Source organism: Tachyglossus aculeatus, chromosome 15 (assembly GCF_015852505.1).
Source record: "Tachyglossus aculeatus isolate mTacAcu1 chromosome 15, mTacAcu1.pri, whole genome shotgun sequence".
Lineage (NCBI taxonomy): Eukaryota > Metazoa > Chordata > Mammalia > Monotremata > Tachyglossidae > Tachyglossus > Tachyglossus aculeatus.
The window spans coordinates 26,312,123-26,336,794 of record NC_052080.1 but is presented as its reverse complement, the minus strand read 5'-3'; the positions used below and the strand labels follow the sequence as shown (position 1 = coordinate 26,336,794).

Below are 24,672 nucleotides of genomic sequence, written 5' to 3'. Positions count from 1 at the left end.
TCCCTCATCTGGAAAATGGGGATGAAGACTGTGAGTGCCCCATGGGACAACCTGATCACCTTGTATCCTCCCCAGCGCTTAGAACAGTGCATTGCACATAGTAAGCGCTTAACAAATGCCATAATTATTATTATTATCTGTAAAATGGGGATTAAGACTGTGAGCTCCATGTGGGATATGGACTGTGTCCAGTCTGATTATCTTTTTTCTACGCCAGCGCTTAGAACAGTGCCTGGCACATAGTAAGTGCTTAAGCAGCGTGGCTCAGTGGAAAGAGCCCGGGCTTGGGAGTCAGAGGTCATGGGTTCAAATCCCAGCTCCGCCACTTGTCAACTGTGTGACTTTGGGCAAGTCACTTCACTTCTCTGGGCCTCAGTTCCCTCATCTGGAAAATGGGGATGAAGACTGTGAGCCCCCCGTGGGACAACCTGCTCACCTTGTAAACTCCCCAGCTCTTAGAACAGTGCTTTGCACATAGTAAGCGCTTAACAAATGCCATAATTATAATTATTATTATTATCTGTAAAATGGGGATTAAGACTGTGAGCTCCACGTGGGATATGGACTGTGTCCAGTCTGATTATCTTTTTTCTATGCCAGCGCTTAGAACAGTGCCTGGCACATAGTAAGTGCTTAAGCAGCGTGGCTCAGTGTAAAGAGCCCGGGCTTGGGAGTCAGAGGTCACGGGTTCAAATCCCAGCTCCCCCACTTGTCAGCTGTGTGACTTTGGGCGAGTCACTTCACTTCTCTGGGCCTCAGTTCCCTCATCTGGAAAATGGGGATGAAGACTGTGAGCCCCCCGTGGGACAACCTGATCACCTTGCAAACTCCCCAGCGCTTAGAACAGTACTTAAGCGCTTAAGCCATAATTATATAGCTTAATTATATTATAATTATAAATTATATAATATTATATAATTAATATATAATTATATACATAATTATAAAATGCCATAATTATCATTATTATTATTATCTGTAAAATGGGGATTAAGGCTGTGAACTCCATTTGGGATAGGGACTGCGTCCAGTCTGATTATCTTTCTTCTACCCCAGCGCTTAGAACAGTGCCTGGAACGTAGTAAGTGCTTAACAAATACCATAATTTTTTTTTGAAAAGATATTTGTTCCAGGCTTACTATGTATCAAACACTGTTCTAAGCACCGGGGTAGGTAGAATTTCACTAGATCAGACACAGTACGGGTCCCGCGAGGGGCTCACAGTCTAAGCAGGAGGGAGAGCAGCTATTCCCATTTGACAGTTGAGGAAACAGGCTCAGAGGAGGTAAGTGACTTGCTCAAGGTCACCTAGCAAGCAACCGGCAGAGCCGGGAGCAGAATCCTTCTGATTCCCAGACCCGTGCTCTATCCACTAAGCCACGCTGCTCCTCTAAGTCCAATCGGTTCACGAATCCCCTCCGAAACAAACGTCCAGGCGGCACAGAAAACACTTACCAAACGGCCAAGCGGCATCATCATCATCATCATCATCATCATTTGTATTTATCGAGCGCTTACTGTGTGCAGAGCACTGTACTAAGCGCTTGGGAACAACCCAGAACCCTTCCCGACCATAACGCCAGGCGCTTGCACGTCTCTAAAGCCTGGGCCATTTGAACCAACACCGGCGCTCATTCGTCATAAAACCTGGTCCCGGCCATTCAGGAGGAACTTGGGTGAAACATGACTAATCTGATGAAAACACAGTTGCTGACTGCGTTATACATCTAAACAGCAAATGATTGCCATCAATTACAATCACATCCCTTGACAAGGCGGCAATTAATCCACCGCTCCTCAGATAACTGTTGGCGGGCATGGCCGGGGAAAATGCCACTCATTAATTGAGTCATCGCTGCGGCCTGATGGATCGCGCAGATTCTGCGGCGATCGCTCTCCTCTCCCGTCTGTCCGGTGACCGCGGGCTCCGGGCCTGAGGGCCGCAACTCCGGATCATCCGGGCGGTCACCGAAATATTCCGGGCCGGGGTCGGGGGGCTGTCCCGGAGACCGAAAAAGATAACCAGGTGGCCAGGGTCCGGCAGAACGGCTTTGTTTTGCATAGTGGGGGATGAAAGACAATAATAATAATAATAATAATGGTATGTGTTAAGCGCTTACTTTGTGCAAAGCACTGTTCTAAGCGCTGGGGGATACAGGGTGATCAGATTGTCCCACGGGGGGCTCACAGTCTTAATCCCCATTCTACAAATGAGGTAACTGAGGCTCAGAGACGTTAAGTGACTTGCCCAAGGTCACACAGCAGACATGTGGCGGAGCGGGATTCGAACCCATGACCTCTGACTCCAAAGCCCGGGCTCTTTCCACTGAGCCATGCTGCTTCTGTGGTGGAACTGTTATTCTTTTAGACTGCTCCATTGTAAATCCTTCCGTGACTCCCTCCCCTATTAATAATGATGGCATTTATCAAGCGCTTACTATGTGCAAAGCACCGTTCTAAGCGCTGGGGAGGCTACAGCGGGATCAGGTTGTCCCACGGAGGGCTCACGGTCAATCCCCATTTTCCAGATGAGGGAAATGAGGCCCAGAGAAGTGAAGTGACTTGCCCAAAGTCACACAGCTGACAATTGGAGGAGCCGGGATTTGAACCCATGACCACTGACTCCAAAGCCCATGCTCTTTCCACTGAGCCATGCTGCTTCTCTGTTAGAGCAGAAGCCCCTGGGGGACAGGGAACGTGGTGCTTCTGTGTCTTGCACTTTCCCTGAGTGCTCAGTACAGTGCACCCCCTCTACGCTGTAAGCTTGGGAATGTGTCTGTTTATTGTTCTACTGTACTCTCCCATTCATTCATTCATTCATTCATTCATTCAATCGCATTTATTGAGCGCTTACTGTGTGCAGAGCACTGTACTAAGCGCTTGGGAAGTACAAGTTGGTGACATACAGAGACGGTCCCTGCCCAACAGTGGGCTCACAGTCTAAAAGGGGGAGACAGAGAACAAAACCAAACATACTAACAAAATAAAATAAATAGAATAGATATGTACATCAAAATAAATGGAGTAATAAATATGTACAAACATATATACATATATATACATATATCATCAATCGTATTTATTGAGCGCTTACTGTGTGCAGAGCACTGTACTAAGCGCTTGGGAAGTACAAATTGGCAACATATAGGTGTTCTGCACCCACTAAGCTCTCAATAAATACGGAGAAGCAGCGTGGCTCAGTGGAAAGAGCACGGGCTTTGGAGTCGGAGATTCCCGGCTCGGCCAATTGTCAGCTGTGTGACTCTGGGCAAGCCACTTCACTTCTCTGTGCCTCAGTGACCTCATCTGTCAATCAATCAATCATATTTATTGAGCGCTTACTGTATGCAGAGCACTGTACTAAGCGCTTGGGAAGTCCAAGTTGGCAACATATAGAGACAGTCCCTGCCCAACAGTGGGCTCACAGTCTAAAAGGGGGAGACAGAGAACAAAACCAAACATACTAACAAAATAAAATAAATAGAATAGATATGTACAAGTAAAATAGAGTAATAAATATGTACAAACATATATCATATACATATATTCATTCAATTGTATTTATTGAGTGCTTACTGTGTGCAGAGCACTGTACTAAGCGCTTGGGAAGTACAAGCTGGCAACATAGAGAGACAGTCCCTACCCAACAGTGGGCTCACAGTGTAAACGGGGGAGACAGAGAACAAAACCAAACATACTAACAAAATAAAATAAATAGAATAGATATGTACAAGTAAAATAAATGGAGTAATAAATATGTACAAACATATATACATATATATACATATATCATCAATCGTATTTACTGAGCGCTTTCTGTGTGCAGAGCACTGTACTAAGCGCTTGGGAAGTACAAATTGGCAACATAGAGAGACAGTCCCTACCCAACAGTGGGCTCACAGTCTATATATATATATATATCTGTCAAATGGGGATGAAGACTGTGAGCCTCCCGTGGGACCACCTCATCACCTTGTAACCTCCCCGGCGTTTAGAACAGTGCTTTTCACGTAGTAAGCGCTTAATAAATGCCATTATTATTATTATTATTACTCTCCGTCTCCCCCTTCTAGACTAGGAGCCTGTTGTCGGGTAGGGACCGTCTCTGTATGTTGCCAACTTGGACTTCCCAAGTGCTTAGCATAGTGCTCTGCACACAGTAAGCGCTCAATAGGATTGAATGAATGAAGAAAGGAAATTATTATTATTGAGTGAATGAATGTGCGTACCAAGCAGGTGGTCACTCACCTCCCCGGAGAAGGCCTGGCCGTTGAGGAGGTGCTCCGATCCCTGGCTGTCCTCGCTCCCGAAGTGCAGCCGGATCTCCTCCAGGCGATGGCTGTAGGTCATGGGGCCCCCGGAGATGTTCACCAGCTGCTCCTTGTCCAGCCGGAGGGAGACGTGTCTCCCCGTGTTGTACATGGTCCCGCCGACCTGCAACACGGGACACGCGGCCCAGGTCACGGCGGGCCGGGAAAGGGCTGACCGCCGTCGCCGGCCGGAGGTTCGCAGGTTTGTCTCCCCGGGTGGGACCGGACGCCCGCCTGACTCCGCCGCAACCGCGGAATGAGAAGCGGCATCATCATCATCATCATCATCAATCGTATTTATTGAGCGCTTACTGTGTGCAGAGCACTGGACTAAGCGCGTGGGAAGTACAAGTTGGCATCGCCTAGAGGATGAAGCACGGCCTGGGAGGCGAAAGGACCTGGGTTCTAATCCTGGCTGCTGCGGGACCTTGGCTGAGTCACTTCACTTCACCGGGCTTCAGCCACCTTATTATTATTATTAATCCCCACTTTACAGATGAGGTAAAGATCCCCATCTGTAAAGTGGGGATTAATAATAATAAGAATAATAATGAGTGCAAAGCACTGTTCTAAGCGCTGGGGAGGTTACGAGGTGATCAGGTTGTCCCATGTGGGGCTCACAGTCTTCATCCCCATTTTCCAGATGAGGTCACTGAGGCCCAGAGAAGTGAAGTGACTTGCCCAAAGTCACCCAGCTCACAATTGGCGGAGCCGGGATTTGAACCCATGATCTCTGACTCCAAAGCCCGGGCTCTTTCCACTGAGCCACGCCACTTCTCTTGGCTGCTGTGTGACTCTGGGCAAGTCACTTCACTTCTCTGGGCCTCAGTTACCTCAACTGTAAAATGGGGATGAAGACTGTGAGCCCCCCGTGCGACAACCTGATCACCTTGTACCTCCCAGCGCTTAGAACAGTGCTTGGTAGAACTGTTATTATTACTAATCGCGGCTCCGCCACTTGTCAGCTGTGTGACTTTGGGCAAGTCACTTCACTTCTCTGGGCCTCAGTTCCCTCAACTGTAAAATGGGGATGAAGACTGTGAGCCCCCCGTGGGACAACCTGATCACCTCGTACCTCCCCAGGGCTTAGAACAGTGCTTGGCACATAGTAAGCACTTAATAAGTGCCATCATTATTATTATTATCTACCATAGCGCTTAGTACAGTGCCTGGCACATAGTAAGCGCTTAACAAATACGATAAAAAAAAGAGAAAAGCACCGGCAAGGGGGTGCAGCCTAGTGGAAAGAGGAGACCCGGGATCAATTCATTCATTCAGTTGTATTTACTGAGCGCTGACTGTGTGCAGAGCACTGTACTGAGCGCTTGGAAAGTACAAGAGAAGCAGCGTGGCTCAGTGGAAAGAGCATGAGCTTTGGAGTCAGAGGTCATGGGTTCAAATCCCGGCTCCATCAACTGTCGGCTGTGTGACTTTGGGCATGCCATTTAACTTCTCTGTGCCTCAGTTACCTATCTGTAAAATGGGGATAAGACTGTGACCCCACTGTGGGACAACCTGATCTCCTTGTAATCTCCCCAGCGCTTAGAACTGTGCTTTGCACATAGTAAGCGCTTAATCAATGCCAACATTATTATTACAATCCGGCAACAAATGGAGACGAACGTCAGCTCTGCCCTGCCTGTGCCGGGTGACCTCAGGCAACCTGCTCCAACTTCCTGAGCCTCGGTTTCCTCCTCTGGGAAACTGGGAATGAGATGAGATGAGATCTCCGCTCTCCCTCCCTCTTCGACTGGGAGTCCCGTGTGGGAAAGGGACTGGGTTCTTCTGATGAACTGGTTTCTATCCCAGAGCTTAAATGGGCCCCACGTGAAGTATTTCCCCAGTTTTAAAAATGTCATTTGTGAAGTGCTTACTGTGACGCTGAAAAATAACATTAACTTAATCAGGGAAAAATACTTTTCTACATCTCTCTCTCCCCCGTTAAACCGTGAGCTCCTCGAGGGCAGGGAAACGTGTGTTTTGCTTCTGCTGTACTTTTCCAAAAGTTTAGTAGGGAATGTGAGCCCACTGTTGGGTAGGGACTGTCTCTATATGTTGCCAATTTGTACTTCCCAAGCACTTAGTACAGTGCTCTGCACATAGTAAGCGCTCAATAAATACGATTGATGATGATGATGAATGTGTCCGTTACATTGTTATAGCGTATTTTCCCAAGCACTTAGTACAGTGCTCTGGACTGCTTACACTCAGAAGGTGCTTAATTAATATTTCAGTTTGATTAACCGCTAGCACGCTTGGGAAGCGACGTTTTCTCCATCTCTTCTCCCCAATCTCCGACTCTACTCTTCCTCCTCCCTCTCCCCAACCCTCCTTGAATCTTCCCTGCTCTTCCCTCTCCCCTGCTCCCTGACTCCCTTTCCTTCCCTCCTTATTCCTCCCATTCTCATAAGCGGTCCTTCCCAGAATTCACGGACGCCCGTTACGGAACCGGAACAAATACCACAATTATAATAATAATAATAATGATGGCATTTGTTAAGCGCTTACTAAGTGCAAAGCACTGTTCTAAGCGCTAATAATTATTGTTATTAAACCTTGACTCAGGCTGGACAGGAGGTGACCCCTGGGCCCTGAGTGGACAAATGGCCCGATGAGGAAGTAATAATATTCATTCATTCAATCGTACTTATTGCGCACTTACTGTGTGCAGAGCACTGTACTAAGCGCTTGGATAATAACAATTGTGGTATTTGTTAAACTCTTACTATGTGCCAAGCCCTGTGGTAGATGCGGAGGTAGACACAAGATACAAGCGCTTAGTACAGTGCTTTCCACACAGTAAGAGCTCAGTAAATATGTTTGAATGAATGAATGAAGATAGGCTGGAGACAATGCCTCTCCCACAAGGGGCTCAAAGTTGACATAGGAGGGAGAATATTGAATCCCCATTTTACAGATGAGGAAACTGAGGCCCAGAAAAGTGACTTGTCCAAGGTCACCCAGCAGGCATGCTGGAGAAGCAGCGTGGTTCAGTGGAAAGGGCCCAGGCTTTGGGGTCGGAGGTCACGGGTTTAAATCCCAGCTCCGCCAGCTGTCAGCTGTGTGACTTTGGGCAAGTCACTTCACTTCTCTGGGCCTCAGTTCCCTCATCTGGAAAATGGGGATTAAAACTGTGAGCCCCCGGTGGGACAACCTGATCAACTTGTAACCTCCCCAGTGCTTAGAACAGTGCTTTGCACATAGTAAGCGCTTAACAAATACCATTATTATTATTATTAAAACTTGGGTCTTGACTCCCAGGGCCTTGCTCTTTTCACCAGTCCACGCTGCTTCTCTGAGACACAAGTTGCTGCTCTCTACCCTGCTAGGAGAAGCAGTGTGGCTCAGTGGGAAGAGCCCGGGCTTTGGAGTCAGAGGTCGTGGGTTCAAATCCCGGCTCCGCCAACCGTCAGCTATGTGACTTTGGGCAAGTCAGTTCGCTTCTCTGGGCATCTGTTACTGCATCTGGAAAATGGGGATTAAAACTGTGAGCCCCCCGTGGGACAACCTGATCACCTTCTAACCTCCCCAGCGCTTAGAACAGTGCTTTGCACATAGTAAGCGCTTAACAAATACCATTATTATTATTATTATTATTATCATTATTATTATTATTACCCACTTCTCCCCCTCACACCACCAGGGTGGTGCCATATCTCTTGGCTTCTCCCTTAACCCATCTCCACTGGGGAAGATGAGTTAGGGCCAGGAAGCAAACTTATTTCTGTCATCTGCCTTTCGGTGTCATAACAAATAAACACACCCGTACACACACACACACACACACACACACACACACAATCCCCCAATTAAAGAACGTTAATTTGTATTAATCAAAAGAAGACATGAGTTTAGGCCAAGCTTTGCTGCACTTTAATTTAAAAGTAAAAGCTTGACAATGTTATGTATTATATCGGACGGTACGCCTGCACTGTGGCAATTAACACTGCTGCAGTGTCATTTTATCCGTAATCCTCATCACGGGGCGGGAAATTAAGTGAACTGTGTGTAGCTCTGCCTCTTTCCCCCCCAGATCATGCTTGAGTTTTCGAGTTGGGGGGCTGCAGACGGAAGAGCAGAGGGCAGGACCTACATGGCTCGACCCACTGAGACCCCGCTTTCACTCACAAACGCCTCCCTTTAGCTTCCCTAGACAGCGGTTCCCCCTGAAGAGCAAATTTTCATTTCTTCTCTCATCTCTTGTCTGGGCCTGGGTACGTTTGGCTCAAATGGGGGGTTTTCTTGGCAGAACTGACCACCAAACAAGGGCAAGGCCCGGGGGCAGGGTTCCCTGCTCTTTCTGCCTCTCCCAGCGATGGCACGTAGCCTTGGCCATCCACAGAAGAGCTAAATTAATAACCACGGTATTTATTACGTGCCTGCTAAGTGCTAAACGCTGCGATAGATACAAGATAATCAGATCAGATACAGTCCCTGTCTCACCCGGGCTCACAGTCTAAGGGGGAGGGAAAACAGCTATTTTATCCCCATTTTACAGATGAGGAGCCCGGGGACAGTGTTCCCTGCTCTTTCTGTCTCTCCCAGCGATGGCACGTAGACTTGGCCATCCACAGAAGAGCTAAAATAATAACCACGGTACTTATTACATGCCTGCTAAGTGCTAAATGCTGCGATAGATAGGAGATAATCAGATCAGATACAATCCCTGTCTCACCTGGGCTCACAGTCTAAGGGGGAGGGAAAGCAGCTATTTTATCCCCATTTTACAGATGAGGAGCCCAGGGGCAGGGTTCCCTTCTCTTTCTGCCTCTCCCAGAGATGGCACATAGCCTTGGCCATCTACAGAAGAGCTAAAATAATAACTGTGGTATTTATTACATGCGTGCTAACTGCTAAACGCTGCAATAGATACGAGATAATCAGATCAGATACAGTCCCTGTCTAACCTGGCCTCACAGTCTAAGGGGGAGGGAAAACAGCTATTTTATCCCCATTTTACAGATGAGGAGCCCAGGGGCAGGGTTCCCTGCTCTTTCTGCCTCTCCCAGTGATGGCACATAGCCTTGGCCATCCACAGAAGAGCTAAAATAATAACCACGGTATTTATTACATGCCTGCTAAGTGCTAAACGCTGTGATAGATATAAGATAATCAGATCTGATACAGTCCCTGTCTCACCCGGGCTCACAGTCCAAGGGGGAGGGAAAACAGTTATTTTATCCCCATTTTACAGATGAGGAGCACGGGGGCAGGATTTCCTGCTCTTTCTGCCTCTCCCAGCGATGGCACGTAGACTTGGCCATCCACAGAAGAGCTAAAATAATAACCATGGTATTTATTACATGCCTGCTAAGTGCTAAACGCTGCGATAGATACAAGATAATCAGATCAGATACAGTCCCTGTCTCATCCAGGCTCACAGTCTAAGGGGAAGGGAAAACAGCTATTTTATCCCCGTTTTACAGATGAGGAGCCCAGGGGCAGGGTTCCCTGCTCTTTCTGCCTTTCCCAGCAATGGCACGTAGCCTTGGCCATCCACAGAAGAGCTAAAATAATAACCACGGTATTTATTACATGCCTGCAAAGTGCTAAACGTTGTGATAGATACGAGATAATCAGATCAGATACAGTCCCTGTCTCATCCAGGCTCACAGTCTAAGGGGAAGGGAAAACAGCTATTTTATCCCCGTTTTACAGATGAGGAGCCCAGGGGCAGGGTTCCCTGCTCTTTCTGCCTCTCCCAGCGATGGCACGTAGCCTTGGCCATCCACAGAAGAGCTAAAATAATAACCACGGTATTTATTACATGCCTGCTAAGTGCTAAACGTTGTGATAGACACAAGATAATCAGATCAGATACAGTCCCTGTCCCACCTGGGCTCACAGTCTAAGGGGGAGGGAAAACAGCTATTTTATCCCCATTTTACAGATGAGGAGCCCGGGGACAGGGTTCCCTGCTCTTTCTGCCTCTCCCAGCGATGGCACATAGCCTTGGCCACCCACAGAAGAGCTAAAATAATAACCACGGTATTTATTACGTGCCTGCTAAGTGCTAAACGCTGCGATAGATACAAGGTAATCAGATCAGATACAGTCCCTGTCCCACCCGGGCTCACAGTCTAAGGGGGAGGGAAAACAGCTATTTTATCCCCATTTTACAGATGAGGAGCCGGGGGGCAAGGTTCCCTGCTCTTTCTGCCTCTCCCAGCGATGGCACGTAGCCTTGGCCATCCACAGAAGAGCTAAAATAATAACCACGGTATTTATTACAGGCCTGTTAAGTGCTAAACGCTGCGATAGATACAAGATAATCAGATCAGATACAGTCCCTGTCTCACCCAGGCTCACAGGCTAAGGGGGAGGGAAAACAGCTATTTTATCCCCATTTTACAGATGAGGAGCGCGGGGGCAGGGTTTCCTGCTCTTTCTGCCTCTCCCAGAGATGGCACATAGCCTTGGCCATCCACAGAAGAGCTAAAATAATAACCACGGTATTTATTACATGCCTGCTAAGTGCCAAATGCTGCGATAGATATGAGATAATCAGATCAGATACAGTCCCCGTCTCACCTGGGCTCACAGTCTAAGGGGGAGGGAAAACAACTATTTTATCCCCATTTTACAGATGAGGAGCCCGAGACCCCGACCAGCTGGGTGACTCGTCCGAGGTCACACGCAGGCCAGTGGCAGAGCTGGGATCAGAACCCGGGTCTCCCGACTCCCAGTCCTGTTGTCTTTCCACACTGCCTCTCTGTGCTCTTTTAGACTGTGAGCCCACTGTTGGGTAGGGACCGTCTCTATACGTTGCCAACTTGTACTTCCCAAGCGCTTAGTACAGTGCTCTGCACACAGTAAGCGCTCAATAAATACAATTGATGATGATGATGCTCCCGTTTCTCCAGAGGAGCCGACACTTATCAGGCAGACTAGGTTGGATATGCGACTTAACCATTTATTTCTTGCCTGCAGACTCTGGTGGCTACCAGCTGCATCCTTCCGCTTCCGCTATCTGTAAAGCAGTAATTCCTCCCTCTCTGCCCTTAGATCATCAGCCCCCTGAGGACATGAAATGGGTGTTTCACCTCTGTTATTCTTCTCTTCCAAGGTCTCAGAGCAGCCCTCCGCACACAGATGCAGCAGCGTGGAGGAAAAGCCCTGGCCCGGGAATCAGCACGCCTGGGTTTCAATCCCGCTTCTGCCACTTACCCGCTGGGTGACCTTGGACAAGTCACTTAAACCTCTCTGGGCCTCAGTTTCCTCCACTGCAGAATGGGGATTCGATACCTGGGAGTCTCATGTGAGACCTGATGATCTTAATAATAATAATAATAATAATAATGATGGTATTTCTTAAGCGCTTACTATGTGCAAAGCGATACAAGGCGATCAAGTTGTCCCATGTTGGGCTCACAGTCTTAATCCCCATTTTACAGATGAGGTAACTGAGGTTCAGAGAAGTTAAGTGACTTGCCCAAAGTCACACAGCTGACAATTGGTGGAGCCAGGATTTGAACCCATGACCTCTGACTCCAAAGCCCATGCTCTTTCCACTGAGCCACACTGCTTCCCTGCTTCTTCTATCTACCCTAGTGTTTATAAAGTACAGTGTGTGGCACAAAGTCCTTAACAAATAGTACAGTTATCTACCCCACTGTTTAGTACAGTGCTTGGCATATAACGCTTAAGAATTACTATAATTATTATTATTAAGGCCCTTAAGAAATACCAGTGAATGATGACCGGGTTGGTTCTTCTGAACCCAAGAGATCTGGTCACCCTCCATCTTGGAGGAAGACACCGCTGAAGGGGCACTAAGCGCTCAACAGGTATGCTCGCCAGCTTGGACTTCCCAAGCGCTTAGTACAATCAATCAATCAATCAATCGTATTTATTGAGCGCTGACTGTGTGCAGAGCACTGTACTAAGCGCTTGGGAAGTCCCAGTTGGCAACATCTAGAGACGGTCCCTACCCAACAGTGGGCTCACAGTTGAGAAGGGGGAGACAGACAACAAAACGCTTTTACAGTGCTCTGCACACAGTAAGCGCTCAATAAATGCGACTGGATAAGCAAAACAAAACATATAAACCAAATAAAATAAATAGAATAAATATGTACAAGTAAAATAAATAAATAAATAGAGTTCTCAGAGGGGACCCCCCCACCAGAGGGGCTCGGGCTACAGGGTGACGGAGGCCTCTGCCCCCGGGGACCCCTGCCTCTGTCAGAGAAACTGGGGTAGCAGTCAGTCTGCTCTCGGGAAAGCCTGGAGCTCTGTCCCCAGCTGACCTGCTCCATATAAGCGCTTAGTACAGTGCTCTGCACACATTAAGCGCTCACTAAATACGATTGAATGAATCCCACGGTGCCAGGGCGAACTGTATTTTATTTGTCCATATTTATTCTACTTATTTTATTTGTCTGCATTTATTATTCTAGACTACGAGCCTGTTGTCGGGTAGGGACCGTCTCTATATGTTGCCAACTTGTACTTCCCAAGTGCTTGGTACAGTGCTCTGCACATAGTAAGCGCTCAATAAATACGATTGAATGAATGAATGAATGTTTCTGTGGGGAATCAGGGGGAATGGAGTCTTCCCCCGGGGGTCCAGGATGAGTCTCAGGCCCGAGACCTCTGTGCTGAGATCCCACATGGAGGAGTTGATTCCAGTGCTAGTGGCTTCATGTTCACATTCTCCGGTCCCTCCTGGACTCAGTACAGTGCTCTGCATGCTGTACGCACTCCATAACAATAATAATAATGATGGTATTTGTTAAGCGCTTACTATGTGCAAAGCACTGTTCTAAGCGCTGGGGATGTTACAAGGTGATCAGGCGGTCCCCCGGGGGGCCGACAGTTTTAATCCCCATTTTACAGACGAGGGAACTGAGGCCCAGAGAAGTTAAGGGACCGGTCCAAAGACACCCGGCTGACAGTTGGCAGAGCTGGGATTTGAACCCATGACCTCTGACTCCAAAGCCTGGGCTCTTGCCACTGAGCCACGCTGCTTCTCCGATAAATACCACTGATGGTTGGACCGAACTGAAACTGTGGGGCCGGCACAAGTTTTACAAGTCTGAAGGATAAGACGGCGGCGGTTCTGTTCTGGAGAAGCGATCCTCTTGAGAAAACAAGTTTTTTCCCCTTCGCCCCAGTGAGAGAGCCATCTGAGCACTGAGCGCAGTGCTCTGTGCCCAGTAAGTGCTTCTAGACTGTGAGCCCGCTGTTGGGTAGGGACCTCTCTATACGTTGCCAACTTGTACTTCCCAAGCGCTTAGTACAGTGCTCTGCACACAGTAAGCGCTCAACAAATCCGATTGAATGATTGAATGAATGAAAGTGCTCAATAAATAACCAGAAAAGCAGCACAGCCTAGTGGAAAGGACACCAGCCTGAGAGTCAGAAAACCTTAGTTCTAATCCCAGCTCGGCCACTTTTACCCGCAAATCACTTCACTTCTCTGGGCCTCAGTTCCCTCATCTGCAAAATGGGGATTCAATGCCTGTTCTCCCTTCTACTTAGACTTTAAGCCCCTTGTAGGAGCTGATGATCTTGTATCTACCCTAGTGCTTAGTAATAATAATGATGGTCTCTGTTAAGCGCTTACTATGTGCCAAGCACTGCTCTAAGAGCTGGGGTAGATACAAGGTAATCAGGTTGTCCCATGTGGGGCTCACAGTCTTAATTCCCATTTTACAGATGAGGTAACTGAGGCACAGAGAGTGCCTGGCACATGGTAAGTGCTTAACAATTATTATTATTATTATTAGCATAATTGATTTGATTCTATCACTGGGCCCAGCACTAAGCATGGGGGAAAGTACACTACAATAGAATTGGTAGAGCTCTGCCAATTGTCAGCTGTGTGACTTTGAGCAAGTCACTTAACTTCTCTGTGCCTCGGTTACCTCATCTGTAAAATGGGGATTAAGATTGTGAACCCCCCACCGTGGGACATCCTGATCAGCTTGTAACCACCCCAGCCGCTTAGAAGAGTGCTTTACACATAGTAAGTACTTAATAAATGTCAATATTATTATTATTATTATTACTATTAGAGAAGAAGCATGGCTCCGTGGAAAGAGCCCGGGCTTTGGAGTCAGAGGTTATGGGTTCTAATCCCGGCTCCGCCACTTGTCAGCTGTGTGACTTTGGGCAAGTCACTTCTCTGGGCCTCAGTTACCTCATCTGTGAAATGGGGATTAAGACTGTGAGCCCCACGTGGAACAACCTGATCACCTTGTATCCTCCCCAGTGCTTAGAACAGTGCTTTGCACATAGTAAGTGCTGAATAAATGCCATCATTATTATTATGTTATTATTATTATTCCCCAGCGCTTAGAACAGTGCTTTGCACATAGCAAGCGCTTAACAAATGCCATCATTATTATTATGCAGTCCCTTACCCACAAGGATTTTTCAGTCTCCAGGGGGAGAGAGACATTCAAATAAATTACAGATAGGGGAACTAGTAGGGTATAATGATATGGACAGAGGGTTGAGGGGTTGGGGTGAGTATTAAAGTGCTTAAGGGGTACCCAGCCAAGGTCACAGTAGATGACATATAGGGGAAATCCAGCATTTATATATATATATATATATATATATATATATATATATATATATATATATATATCTTTAAACTCAGTTGCCTCCCCCTCACCTGTAATTTAGTGTCTGTCTCCTCTCGGCTACTAGACTGTAAGGTCTTTGAGGGCAGGTCTTGTGTTTCTTCTAACTCCACTGCCCTCTCCCAAGTGTGCTTAGCAGAGTGCTCTGCACACAATAGACTGTAAGCTCCTTGAGGGCATTCGACTATCTATTGAACTCCCCCAAGCACTTGGGACAGAAAGGACTCAGTTAAAACTACTGATTAATCATTCTGATATACCTTTCTTTGGTTATTAAAGGTTAAAAAGTGGTTCACTGTCTCCTGCATTATTCTTGAGTGCTGACCTTGCACACTTTATATAAAGAATTAGTACCTTTTATCGAGTATCCAATTTGTGCAGTGCACTGTACAAGATGCTTGGGCGATACAGAATAAGGAAGCGACATGTTCCCTGCCCTAAGAAGCATACACTTCAAAGGGGGAGGCAGACACAAAATATCTACTACAAATTTGTCACAACGAGGTGTGAATCCCACTTGGTAGTCAAGGAAAAAGACCCCCTGGGGACGAAAAAAAGCCAGCCAACAGAGCCAAAGCCACCCACATCCCTCCCCAGAGTCTGGGAAAATTATTTTGACCGGGGAAACAGGGCTCCGGCAAATTCTGTTATCCGGGCAAATCCGTCCCAAGACTTTCGGGAAACCAAAGGAAAAGACACAACCAAAGTGGCCAGGAGAGGTTGGGGAGGAGTCCCAGACACAGGAGAAGCAGTGTTGTCTAGTGGAAAAACCACAGGCTGGGGGGTCAGAGGACTGAATTCTAATCCCAGCTCTGCCAATTGCTCTGCCAATTGCTCGCTGTGTGACCTTGGGCCAATCCCTTAACTTTTCTGTGCCCCAGTTTCCTCAACGGTATAATAGGGATTCAATATCTGTTCTCCCTCCTACTTAAGACTGTGAGCCCCATGCGGGACAGGCACACGATCTACAGGCACACAATTTCTCAACACTCTATATTGAGAAAGTCACCCCCAAACAATTTCGCTCCACTGAGAGAGATCTTATAACGAAAAAAGCGTTGATTTCAGTCGTGCAGATACCACCTCCTTAGTTTGAATGCATGGGGCCTCCAGTCGTAAAGGGAAAACGTTCCTCAACCTTTACAGATATCTGTTCTCCCTCCTACTGAAGATTGTGAGCCCCATGCGGGACAGGCACTGTGTATGTATATAGTGTGGGATACATAGTAAGAATTTAACAAGTACCATACAACAAACAAAAATATCGAGGTATACGGTGAACTGGGTTTCGCTCCAAGTTGGAGGTGGGTAGGGTGTCCAATGAATCAGAGGCCGTGAGACCTGGGATGGCCACAGCAGTTGGTCACAAATCAGTCTTTTCAGCTCAAACTACACACCTGGATAGGCTGTCCTAAGCAGCCTAGCCTCATTCTCAAAGATAAGTAATGCAATTATGCATAATCAAAAATATACCGATAGATATATCTGCACCACGTATACATACAGGTATACAACCACACACACACACACACACACACACATGCAACATATCTTTTAGACTGTGAGCCCACTGTTGGGTAGGGACTGTCTCTATATGTTGCCAACTTGTACTTCCCAAGTGCTTAGTACAGTGCTCTGCACACAGTAAGCGCTCAATAAATACGATTGATTGATTGATATACCTGCATACACACGTACCACAGAAACACTCACCCAGACACAACACAGCCACAGGAAGCAGACACTATTTTGCTGCCAAATTTCCCAAATAACGAACTTCATCGGCCCAGTCTCACGATCTTTTAAAGTATCAACCCAGAAAACTCACTAGGCATTCAAATCTCTTGGACCCCCATCCTTGATTAGGACAGTACCATTTTCCTTTTTACCTTGGTGTAGGTAACACTCTAAATCGAGAAAGTCACCCCCAAACAATTTCGATCCACGGAGAGAGATCTCAGAATGAAAAAAGCCTTTTTTTCAGTTGGGCAAATGCCACCTCCTTAACTTGAATGCGCGGGGCCTCCAGTCGTAAAGCAGAAATGTTCCTCAACCTTTCCAAAGTTTTCAGGTGTCAAGTAATTGATGGAAGTCATGAAACCTAAATGGAAGGACAGGCCCAAGAGGCTCCTAGCTAGACCACGGCAACTGGGAAGTCGTGGACGGTTGAACTCCATGTCCGAGCCCACCCGGGGTTTTTCCAGTCAGGGAGGCCTCTGGGGCTTATCTCAAGCCATTATCCAGTCTCTCCGTGGCGGGCTGTCAACGTGTCTGTGAAGATTTTAAATTAAATCTTCCCATTCTAACCCATTCAGGTAGTGATGATGATGATGATGATGGCATTTGTTAAGCGCTTACCATGTGCAGAGCACTGTTCTAAGCGCTGTGGGGGAAACAAGGTGATCAAGTTGTCCCACGTGGGGCTCACAGTCTTCATCCCCATTTTACAGATGAGGTAACTGAGGCTCAGAGAAGTTAAGTGACTTGCCCAAGGTCACACAGCAGACATGTGGCGGAGTCTGGATTCAAACCCATGACCTCTGACTCCAAAGCCCGTGCTCTTTCCACTGAGCCACGCAGCTTCAGTTTCTGTGGTTATTTGTGCCAATTTTCTGAATACCTAACCCAATTTCTCCTTGCCTGCCTGTGCTTGGGAAGATCTGCTCAGAGCTCTCCGTTGGTCATGATTACGCCAACGTGTACTTCCCAAGCGCTTAGTACAGTGCTCTGCACACAGTAAGCGCTCAATAAATACGATTGAATGAATGAATGAATTGCGGTAGTGATTCCACACTTACTACGTGCCAAGAGTGAAGCAGCATGGCTTAGTGGATAGAGAACAGGCTTGGACGTCAGAAGGATCTGGGTTCTTTCTGCTGTATGATCTTGGGCAAGTCACTTCCCTTCTCTGGGCCTCAGTTACCTCATCTGTAAATTGGGGATTAAGAGTGTGAGCTCCATGTGGGACAGGGACTGTGTACATCCTGATTAACTTGTGTCTACTGCAGTGCTTAGAACAGTGCCTGGCACATAGCATGCGCTTAACAAGTATAGTGCTCTGGACACAGTAAGTGCTCAATAAATATGATTGATGATGATAATAATAATAATACATCATCGAGGTGGATACAAGATAATCATCATAATAATGTGCCAACTACTGCGCTAGACACCAAGGTAGGTATTGGATAATCCCAATGGACGCAGTTCCTGCTCCACACGGAACTCACACTCACAAGAGGGACAGACAGCAAAGATCTCAGCTCCATTTTCTGGATGACAAACTGAGGCCCAGGGAGGCTAAAAGATTCGCCCAAGGTCCAACAGCAGACAAGTGGCAGAGCTGGGACTCAAACCCGATTTCCCGAATCCCAGTTCCACACTCTTCCCTCTAGACAAAACTCTCTCCACTGAGGCCTAGGGAAGGTAAGTGACATGCCCAAGGTCACCCAGCATGCCGGGGCAGGAAGGCCTCCTGATGCCCAGTCCCGGGCTCTTTCCACTAGGACCCTCCGTCTCCCAACAGATTTTTAAAAGACGAACGTCAGATGCGTTATCATTGCAGGAATATACTCTGCCTGGGCTCTCTCAGCCTGATGTGAGATAATATTACACTTTGCTGACACTAATTTATCTTTATTATTTATTTTAATGATTTTATGTTTTTATTGGTGGGTTAAAGTGCCAGAAATGCAGTTCATAATTTAATTTTCGCCATCTTACCCAGCGAAATCACCGGAGGCGGGATAATGATGAAAGAAGAGCTCTGCTAATATCGCAAAAAGGATGCAAAGATGATTTATACCACTTTCTTCTCCTATTTGCAGTTCATTAAGTCACTGTCTTCCTGTAATGACCGAGGGAAAATGAAAGTACTGGAGAGAAGAACTTTGGAATCCGCATCGTTAGAGGAAGAGAAATGGATGGTTTGATGAACTTGACTGGAGGAATCTATACAGCACAACTTCATCAGACTGTGCATCGATCTCAGTCGCCAGAGGCGGATTCGAGAACGAGTCTGTCCCTTGGGGGCATATTTTCCTTTAAACAAGGAGTTGACGTCTAGGGATCTCCGGCTTTCAGTTGGAGCACTTTGCAACTCCCCATGGCCAATGGGAGCAAAATGGATCCAGTTCACCGGACAGCTTTGTCCTCACGGGGACGTTACCACGATCAGTATGATGGAGTGATGATGATGATGATATTTTTAAACACTTACTGTGGGTCTAAGCGCTGGGGTAGATACTGCTAATAATCTAAGCTAATCAGGTTGGACATCCTTGTCCTTCTTAGGGCTCACGGTCTTAATCTCCATTTTACAGATGAGGTAACTGAGGCCCAGCGGAGTGGGCTGGATGCCGCCATCCACCTGTCAGTGGCATTTATTGAGCACTTACTGTGTGCAGAGCGCTATCCTAAGCTCTTGGGAGAATACAACATAACCGAGAGCTGGTAGGCACATTCCCTGCCCACAGGGAGCTCAGTTTAGAGGGAGAGGCGGGCATTAATATAAATGCTTAAATTACGGATATGGACGTAAGCGCTATGGGGCTGAGAATGGGGTGAATATCAGCGCTTAAAGGGTGCAGAACTGAGTGCACAGACACTGCAGAGGAGAGAAGGAGTAGGGGAAAAGACGGCTTAGTTGGGGAACGCCTCTCGGAGGAGATGTGATTTTAATAAGGCTTTAAAGGTGGGGAGAGTGCCCACCTGTCATATATAAAGAGGGAGGGAATTCCAGGCCGGAGGCAAGATATGATCAAGGGGTCGGAGGTGAGTTCATTCATTCATTTATTCATTCAATCGTATTTATTGAGCGCTTACTGTGCGCAGAGCACTGGACTAAGCGCTTGGGAAGTACAAGTTGGCAAGTTAGGTGAGGGAGGGGTGCAGTGACTAGGCTGGTGGTAGAGGAGCGAGGTGAACAGGCTGGGTTGTAATAGGAAATCATTGAGGTAAGATGGGGGGCGAGCTGACTAAGTGATTTAAAGTCAATGGTAAGGAGTTTCTGTTTGATACGCAGGTAGAGGGGTAACCACTGGGGGTTTCTGAGAAGTGGGGAGATGTGAACTGAAAGGTTTTGCAGAAAGGCAGCAAGGGAAGTATTGACTGGAGGAAGGGAGGTCAGTGAGGAGGCTGAATACAGTAAAGCCGAGATAGGATAAGTGCTTGAATCAGCGTGGTAGCAATTTGGTTAATAATAATAATAATGATGATGGTATTTCTTAAGAGCTTACTATGGGCCAAGCACTGTTCTAAGCGCTGGGGTAGATAGAAGGTAATCAGGTTGTCCCACGTGGGGCTTACAGTCTTTATCCCCATTTTACAGATGAGGTAACTGAGGCCCAAAGAAGTGAAGTGACTTGTCCAAAATCACACAGCTGACAAGTGGTGGAGCCGGGAACAGAACCCTGGTCCTCTGACTCTCAGGCTCATGCTCTTTCCATTAAAAGCCACGCTGCTTCTCACAATATAACAACAGCGCTGGTTGTTGGAGGACACAGAGCGGACAAGTGGCGGAGACGGGATTAGAACTCAGCTCCTTCAGGCTCCCAGGCTCATACTTCATCCCCGAGGCCATGCTGCTTCTCACAGGCTCCACCGCTTGTCTGCCGTTTGACCTTGGGCAAATCAGTTCACTTCTCTGTGCCTCAGTTCCCTCATCTGTAAAACGGGGATTAAAACTGTGAACCCAAAGTGGGACAGGGACTGTATCCAACCCGATTTGCTTGTGTCCACCCCAGTGTTTAGTACAGCACCTGGCACACAGTAAGAGCTTAACAAATACCACAGTTATTATAGGCCATGGTGTTCCTCAAGCACTGGGAGAATAGCAAAGAATTAGAAGAAATAGTCCCTCCCCTGGAGGAATTAATAGTTTAGCTGGGGAAATCAACACACAATAATTTCCAGGTGGAGGAAGGGAGCACGGATAGGAAGATTAAATGAGGACTTGATGAGTTGGGTACGGCCCGGGGGAATCGAGGGAGGGGGGACAGGGAAGGGGGAGCATTTATCCTCAAAGGAGGAAGTTCTGAAAGTCACTATGTCTATGTTGTCCATCTCTCTGCCCACCTCTCGCCCGCATCCTGCCTTTGGCCTGGAATGCCCCCCTTTTTCAGACCGGACAGACAACTACCCTCTCCACCTTCAAAGCCACATCTCCTCCAAGAAGCCTTCCCTGACTAGGCCCTCCTTTCCTCTTCTCCCACTCCCTTCTGCGTCACCCTGACTCGCTCCCTCTGTCCAACCCCCCTCCCAGCTACACAGCACTCATGTACATATCTGTAATTTTATTTATTTATATTTATGTCTGGCTCCCCTCTAGACCGTAAGCTGACTGTGGGCAGGGAATGTGTCTGTTATATTGTACTCTCCCAATATAGTACAGTGCTCTGCGCACAGTAAGTGCTCAATAAATATGATCGACTGACTGTATCCTTGAGGTAAACACTCTCACCCAGGCCATCCCGGAGCATTTCAGCACGGAGCCTAACCTTGCATGGCACTTTTCCACTTGAGACAAATTCATTTTTCAACAGCAGCTGCCTCTCAGGGTCCCGGCCCTGGCCTCTGATTCCATTTAATTATCGAGGAGCTACGGGAGGAGGAGGGGAGGATTTCAAACTTCTCCTCTGCCTCCCATTTCCAGGGGCCTCATTTACAATAATCTCTTACTTGCTTTCCCGAAATTCTCGGCAAAGTAGTGGCTGAAAAGTCCAGTTACAGACAGAGGTAATAACAGGTAATAATAAGACAGAGCTATTCTTCGCGGGCCTACCGTGGCTCAAGTGACTATTTGACTAATGGGGTCCACGTGGGGAGAAATTTTTGGTTAAGGGGAGTAAGCTGGCAGGGGAACCGCGGGACATTCCCTACTTACCCTCACTATCCCACGGGTGTCCCAAACAGACGCTGAGGAGGAGCCCCAACTGACGGAATTTCGGTCAGTTTTGACTTCAGGAACAGGTTAGGCTTTGGCTTGAAATTGGGAGATGACTGCTCCGTTTTTCAGCCATGGAAGGGAAATATTTCAGAGTTTCAGGATGAATTTCTATTCACCATCACTGATGGCAGGCTTGCAGATCTTCTTTTAAAAATGGTATTTGTTATTAATTGTGGGGTTTGATAAGCGCTCACTATGTGCCAGGCACTGCACTAAGTGCTGGAGTAGACACAAGCTAATCAGGTTGGACATAGTCCGTGTCCCACATTGGGTCATAATCCCCATTTTACAGATGAGGCCCAGAAAAGTGAAGTGACTTGCCCAAGGTCAACCAGCAAACAAGTGGCGGAGCCAGGATTAGAACCCAGGTCTTTCTGACACTCCAGCCCATGTTCTGTCCACTGTTTTTCAAAGACCTGTTGCTCTTTCCTAGGAAAAGGCTAATGAGTGCCTTACAGAAACCTTCTGGCCACCCACAAAACACTCAAATGGGATCCTTGGTGGGATAGACACGGGGCAGAGAATCCAGATCTCGGATTCGAATCCCGGCTCCGTAACGGGCCTGCTGTGTGGCCACGGGCAGGTCACTTAAAAACTCTGGCCCTCAGTGTCCTCATCTGTAAAATGGGGATAGGATCCCTGGTTCTCCCTCCCTCTTCGACTGTGAGCTCCTCGTGGGACAGGATCCGTGCCCTTCCTGAACATGTTGCAACAACTCCGGCCCTTGGCACATTTGGAACACTTGATTATTATTATTTGTCATATTATTCTTATTGTTGTTGTTATTATTAGCAATGACAATTATTAATAACAACAGTAATAATAATATTGAAATACGAAAAAGGAGGCTCAAAAGCAGAGCTAAGCTCACCTTGTAGTAAACACATCGGCACAATACAGATCTTTTCCACGAGACTGTACGCTCCTTGAGGGCAGGGACAAATCTACCTTCCCTACTGCTGCACTCTTCCAAGCGCTCAGTAGTAATAACGATGGCATTTGTTAAGTGCTTACTATGTGCGAAGCACTGTTCTAAGCACTGGGGGGGATGCAAGGCGATCAGGTTGTTCCACGTGGGGCTCACAGTTTTAATCCCCATTTTACAGATGAGGGAACTGAGGCACAGAGAAGTTAAGTAACTTGCCCAAAGTCACACAGCTGACAATAATAATAATAATAATAATGATGGCATTTATTAAGCGCTTACTATGTGCAAAGCACTGTTCTAAGCGCTGGGGAGGTTAGAAGGTGATCAGGTTGTCCCACGGGGGGCTCACAGTCTTCATCCCCATTGTACAGATGAGGGAACTGAGGCATAGAGAAGTAACTTGCCCAAGGTCACACAGCTGACAATTGGCAGCGCTGGGATTTGAACCCATGACCTCTGACTCCAAAGCCCATGCTCTTTTCCACTGAGCCACGCTGCTTCACCGTTCTGCATTCAGTAGGTCCTCAATAAATACTTACTGAATGAACTGCACATACCTCAGACCTCCCCATCTCAACTACATGGTTTCCCACCTCCGGAAAATATTCCCAAATCACATATGCTAGATTGGGAGTTGGGAGCGGGGTGGGAGTGGGTGCCCGTACATATTTACTATTCTATATCTTTTATTTTGTTAATATGTTTTGTTTTGTTGTCTGTCTCCCCCTTCTAGACTGTGAGCCCGCTGTTGGGTAGGGACCGTCTCTCTATGTTGCCAACTTGGACTTCCCAAGCGCTTAGCACAGTGCTCTGCACACAGTAAGCGCTCAATAAATACGATTGAATGAATGAATGAATGAAATGCCTCGTATGGGACAGGGACTGGTTCCGATCTGCTCAACTTGTATCTACCCCCAGCAATTGGTAGAGCGCTTTGCACACAGTAAGTGCTCCAAAAATACCAGTGATGAACTGCTCATCAGCACTCAATGAAGGCCACAATTCTTCAAATGATTATTCGGGGGAAATACTTGGTGAACTAGGGAGGGTGACCTGGTTTTTTGAACAGCTTTCCTTTCTTGCCCGTTGTCCCCGCCGAACACGGTGGGGTTAGGAAACCTGGAGGCCCGCTGATTACTTGTGTAGACTGAAAACAAGAAAATGTGGGTAAATGATGCTAATGCTGGCATTTGTTAAGCGCTTACTATGTGCGAAGCACTGTTCTAAGCGCTGGGGGGGAATAAGGTGATCAGGTTGTCCCACGTGGGGCTCACAGTCTTCATCCCCATTTTACAGATGAGGTAACTGAGGCCCAGAGAAGGGAAGTGACTCGCCCAAGCAGACATGTTACCTCATCTGTAAAAAAATGGGGATTAAGACTGTGAGCCCCTTGTGGGACAACCTGATCACCTTGTAATCTCCCCAGCGCTTAGAACAGTGCTTTGCACATAGTAAGCGCTTAATAAATGCCATTATTATTATTATGTAGCGGAGCCGGGATTAGAACCCATGACCTCGGACTCCCAAGCCCTTGCTCTTGACGCTGAGCCACGCTGCTTCTATAGAGCACTTTCTATGGGGCAGTTCCCCCACCATCATTTCAGGGAAGTCCATCGGCACCCAGTAAATAAAGGAAGCGATACAAAACATTCCTGGGGGGGTGGAAAAACAGCAATCAGCCCTGAATAAGCTCTTGAAAATTAGCCCATTCATCTAGCTTTGCTTTGTCTAGTTCATGTCCGGGGCCTCGAGGACACAAATGCAAATCGAATATGAACAATGAACACAAACAACCAACACGCAACAGAAAACAAAAGCCGCGCGAAAGATTACTTATGCTCACGACGAGGCACTTCAAAGTAACACAGCCAAAGATGAATCACCAAAGCCCTGGAA

The 24,672-nt window shown here is 47.3% G+C and overlaps 1 protein-coding gene across 1 annotated transcript in view; it reads right to left on the bottom strand.

Annotated features, from left to right (window-relative positions):
- Positions 1–24,672, bottom strand: part of CA10 (carbonic anhydrase 10) — a 111,947-nt gene that overhangs the window by 13,878 nt on the left and 73,397 nt on the right. The window contains exon 4 of the mRNA XM_038757515.1: positions 4,249–4,434. Coding sequence (XP_038613443.1) covers positions 4,249–4,434 — 186 coding nt within the window. The remainder of the gene's footprint in view (positions 1–4,248; positions 4,435–24,672) is intronic.